The sequence below is a fragment of the Physeter macrocephalus genome, chromosome 14 (genome assembly GCF_002837175.3).
Source record: "Physeter macrocephalus isolate SW-GA chromosome 14, ASM283717v5, whole genome shotgun sequence".
NCBI classification, from domain to species: domain Eukaryota; kingdom Metazoa; phylum Chordata; class Mammalia; order Artiodactyla; family Physeteridae; genus Physeter; species Physeter macrocephalus.
The window spans coordinates 30,601,371-30,606,903 of NC_041227.1; the positions used below are offsets into that span (position 1 = coordinate 30,601,371).

Genomic DNA, 5,533 nt, shown 5'->3' on the forward strand with positions numbered 1-5,533 from the left:
TCCGCAATGGGAGAGGCCACAGCAGTGAGAGGCCCACGTACCACAAAAAAAAAAAAAAAAAAAAAAGCAGAGGGAATCCTCTGATTGTCACAATGATAAGGGAATTGAGTGCACTAGTTAATTAAATTTTTAGTTAATGGAGTTACCAGTAGACTCACAGCCACTTTCAGAAATCAGGCACAAAAGTGATACTGAATTAGACATAACTGTTTTGGAATTCAGAGCGCTTTTCAGGATCCAACAATGTCTCATGTACTACGTTTATGACACCAATTACCACCACTTCAATAGACTTGGACACACTGGGAAAGAAGGGACAGCATAACACAAATAACCATTCACTGGTTTGCACCTCAGGTCCATGTTTCACAGGGAGGAGGAGCTGCAGGCAGGCGGTCACTGACAACCTGTAACATAAGAGGTTCCTCTGGGAGTGAACCTGCTTCACCGGTGGGAGTCTTGGCTTTCATTCACTTGCTGGGCCGTGACAAGCCATACCAAGATATTGGACCCTCTTACCTCTAAGATTTAGTTTTTCTACTGGTTCTCCTTGTTCAAGTTCCTTATTTTTAAAGTAGGCTATAGATGTGTCTTTAAAGACGAACCAATATTGTTTGAAAGCTTTTAATATTAGCTTCTTGGTCCTGCAAATTAAAGTAGAGTAAGCATTTGAAAAAGCATCCAGAAACGTAGGACACATTGCAAATTCAAGTGGATCAAGATGCTCTAGGGACCCTTTGAAACAACATCCTCTGTATTTTTAAAAATAATTTTCAAATTGCTAATTCATTTCTAAAAACTGAAAATGGGGTTTTGATATGAGATGCAGAAGTTAACACAAAATCTCAGGAGCTAGACCACCTGGGGCTACACTCTGCATCTGCTACTGTATAAATGTGTGACCCTGGGCCACATGTACTGCTTCATCTGTCTGGGCCACATGTACTGCTTCTGTGTGATGGGAGAGTATCAGCCTCCAGTTCACAGGGCTTTTGTGAGGATGGAAAGAGGTAATCTCTATGAGGTACCTGGCAAACTGAAGTGCTCAACAAATTATTATTATTATTACTATGATGATGTGAGAAATATCCATGAATCTGGTGACATCTAAAATTTCAGTTTAATTCTTGAATCTGAAAAAGCTGTCTATACAGACAACACAATCTTCAGATTATCAGACATAAAAATCAGATATAAAAGTACTTTTCTGTACTTTCCTCTTGACCCTTACGAGAAACCATGAGAAAATTCTTAGTGAGCCATGGAAATCAACAAAATCTATAGCTAATCTACGTAGACTCTACTCTTATTAAAAAATATTTTGGGACAACATTGTAAATCAACTATACTTCAATTAAAAAAATATTTTGGGGGAAGATCTCCAACCATGATATCCGTTGGGGCCAGAAAACTTTGTACTCTGAGCTAGACAAGGTTGGCGGTGCCAATGGCAGGCCTCAGCTGGGTCATTCAAAATAGAAAACAAGAGATCAAGCTGGGGAGTAGGGAAGGGGATACAGATGGACAGAGAAAAGGTAATACGAATTGTATGTGGTTCAGTGGAACAATCCCAGCCTTGGGGGTGCATCAGGGTATTTCATGTCTGAGGGGTAGATTTCTGCATTCAAGAACAGAGGAAGAGAGGAAGCTTGGGCTTAACTGCACTCATATATAATTTGAGGTAAGTCTTTTAACATGTCAGTACTAGTCTTTCATTAGCTACAAATGTGCTATCCTTAACACCAGGATAAGGGAGAAGATGTTCATTAAAAATCCAATGTATTACAGGAGATTATTATATAACAATCACACAATAAAATTGAAAAACATTATACGGAGTTAATATTTCTAGGATTTAGAAAATCACTACAATAAAATAGTATTTATCATGTTGAGAGTTGTAGGTAGTATAATTCTAAGGAACATATTTAAAAGATTACTTGTCTAAGAATCAGATTCTCTAAAGTTAATATTTTCAAAATAAAATCTAAAGACACAGCCTACAACCAAAAGACACTGAAGTCTCAGTTTAGTCCTAGGCATCTAAATATTTCTATTCAGAATTAAGAATGAAACTCTGCTTCTCTATTTTAACTGGACTTTAAGAGTATCAAAAGATCTTAAATTCTCTCTACTATTTTCTTCCAGGTTGGTTCATTCTCCAGCTGCTTTTGCATATCCCCAAAACTAATGATGTTCCAGAGGCTGAGGCAGGGCAGGGAAGGAGGAGTGGAGAAGGTGGCTGGGTGGGGAATGGTGCACACAGGAATGAGACAGTTTTTTGAACACTGAAAACTAGATGACACTGTTGAAAGAAATTGGAGAAGACACAAATAAATGGAAAGATACTCTATGCTCATGAATTGGAAGAATTAACATTGTTAAAATGTCCATATTACTTAAAGCAATCTACACATTATATGCAATCCCTAACAAAATCCCAAAGACATTTTTCACAGAAATAGAATAAAAAATTCTAAAGTCTATATGGAACCACAAAAGACTGAATAGCAAAAGCAATACGAAGGGGGAAAACAAAACAAAACAAAACAAAATGAAACAAAACAACAAACAAACAAACAAAAAAACAAAGCTGGAGGTATCACACTCCCTGATTTTAAACTAAATCACAATGCCATAGTAATCAAAATAGCATGGTATTGGCAGAAAAACCCATGCGGTTATGGACAATTAATTTATGACAAAGGTGCAAAGTACATACAATGGAGAAAGAATAGTCTATTCAATAAATGGTGTTGGAAAAACTGGACTGATACAGGCAAAAAATGAAACGAGATCACCATCTCACACCATACACAAAAAACAACTCAAAATGGATTAAAGACTTGAATGTAAGTCTTAACCATATCTAAAACCATAAACTACTGGAAGCAAACATAGGCAGTATGCCTATGTTGCGTTAATATCCAAAATATATAAAGAGCTCATACAACTCAACAACAATGAAAAACAAACAACCCAATTAAAAACTGGGCAGAGGAGCTGAATAGACATATTTCCAAAGACATACAGGTGGCCAACAGGTACATGAAAAGATGTTCAACATCACTAATTATTAGGGAAATGCAAATCAAAACTACAAGGTTAAAATCATCTCATGCCTGTTAGATTGGCTATTATAAAAAATACAAGAAATAACAAGTATTGATAAGGTTGTGGAGAAAAGGGAACCCTCATACACTGTTGGTAGGAATGCAAACCAGTGTAGCCACCATGGAAAACAATATGGAGATTCTTCAAAAAATTAAGAATAGAACTACCATATAACCCAGCAATTTCATTTCTGGGTATTTATCCATAGAATACGAGAACACTAATTTGAAAAGATATATATGCCTTTATGTTCACTGTGGCATTATTTATTGCCAAGATATGGAAACAACCAAAGCGTCCATCAATAAATGAACAGATAAAGAAGATGTGGTATGTATATGTATATGAATATATACATATATATTCACAATGGAATATTAGCCACAAAATAGAATGTAATCTTGCCATGTGTGGCCACATGGATGGACTTTGAGGGTATTATGTTAAGTGAAATAAGTCAGATAGAGAAAGACAAATACCATATGATTTCACTCATGTGTGGAATACAAAGAACTAATAAAAAGAAAAAGACAAAATAAATGAACAAACCAAACCAAACCAAAACAAACACCTAGATAACAGAGATCAGAGTAGTAGTTACTAGAGGGGGAGGGGTGGGGCAGGGATGGCAAAATGGGTAAAGGAGATCAACTGTATGGTGATGGATAGAAACTAAATTTTTGGTGGTGAGCACACTGTAGGATATACAGGAGTAGAAATATAATGTTGTACATATGAAACATATAATGTTATAAATCAACGTTATCTCAATAAAAATAAATTTCAGAAAACCAAAAAACAAAACAAGCAATCAATAAATGTTACCTGAAGAATGACAAAAAAAAAAAAAAAGAAAAGAGACAGTGTCAAATACTCATGGAGCTTGTAATTAAAAGAGGGAAATGTATAAGTAAATAAATATAATAAAATGTGGTAAGTCATACAACAAGGACATAGGAGTGGTGAGTAACAGAGTACACAACATTTAAACATAGAATGAAGGATCAATAAGAATTTGATGGGAGGAACAGGGAAAAGAAATTTCAAAAAGAAAAGTTGAGGGACTTCCCTGGTGGTGCAGTGGTTAAGAATCCGCCTGCCAATGCAGGGGACATGGGTTTGATCCCTGGTCCGGGAAGATCCCACATGTCATGGAGCAACTAATCCCGTGTGCCACAACTACTGAGCCTGTGTGCTGCAACTACTGAAGCCCGTGTGCCTAGAGCCTGTGTTCTGCAACAAGAGAAGCCACTGCAATGAGAAGCCTGCACATCCCAACGAAGCGTAGCCCCTGCTCACCACAACTAGAGAAAGCTCACGTGCAGCAACAAAAACCCAACACAGCCAAAAATAAATAAAAAAAAAACAAAAAAAGAGTTCAGGCAACTGCATGTGCGAAATGCAGAGACGAGTCAGAGCCTGGTACCTTGCTAGTAGGAGTTGGGTCAACACTTCTTGGACATCTGCCTCATGCTGGGTGCCGGGCTGAGCCATGGAAATGGGCAAAGAGGAAGTTTCTGAGGCTACAGCATTTCCATGTGTGGGGCTGATGGGGACCAGAACAGCAAGCAGACCAGGGCCATGGTGGGACTCTGAATTTCCACCTAAGGAGCTGGGCTTTATTTTCTACAAAAATGGTTCTCAAATTCTGGTGTTCATCAGAATTGGAAGGGAACTTGTTGAAGATATACAAGCCTGGGCCCAGTCCCAGATAGTCCTTCCTATTCAGCAGGTCCAGGTTAGGGCCCAGGCATCTTCATTTTAAGTAACCTTTCTTAACCTGGTTCCCTCATTTGAGAAACACAACTCCAGACCAGTGATCTCCAAACTAAAATGAGGCACACACAATCCTTAAAATATTTTGAGTACCTACCCCCTAACATATTTACGATTATTTATTTGTAATATACTACAATGTATACATTATAAAACTTATATAAACCTAAATTTAAAATAAATATATATGAAAAGTTTGGTTTGTTTCAAGAAGGGAGGTTATTGCTCAGTTATACAAACCCCAGTGGAGGAAGCACACTCTTGGCCGTGTTTACTAAATCACACTATTCATATTTTAATGCCGTCTACCTGTTTGTGAAGGTTTTTGTTGAAACAAGGCTGCTAATTTCCATCTTCCCTGATGTCAATCACTCACTTATGCAAATCGATCAGGATATGTTGCACATTAATATTTTTAATAAGTGGGTTTAAAATACACTATCACTCTTAATTTGAAGCTTTAACACAGAAAATTCTCTTTCCAGGTTTTAAAGGTGAGCAGATAATATTGTTTTAATAGGCAGTATCATTATTGGCAACACTGTAGCACTGGAAACATTTCCAAATAATTGTTTCAAAATGTTCTCTTCATCAGTGTCATAATTTTCTGCATACAGGTCTTTTGTCTCCTTAGGTAGGTTTA

At 37.1% G+C, this 5,533-nt stretch overlaps 1 protein-coding gene across 3 annotated transcripts in view; it reads right to left on the reverse strand.

Annotated features, from left to right (window-relative positions):
* The window catches only part of FERMT1 (FERM domain containing kindlin 1), a 61,604-nt gene that overhangs the window by 11,884 nt on the left and 44,187 nt on the right, over positions 1-5,533 (reverse strand). For all 3 annotated transcript variants that reach the window (XM_024123587.3, XM_024123586.3, XM_055090357.1), the window contains one exon: positions 520-644. In XM_024123587.3, the coding sequence (XP_023979355.1) occupies positions 520-644 (125 nt within the window). The remainder of the gene's footprint in view (positions 1-519; positions 645-5,533) is intronic.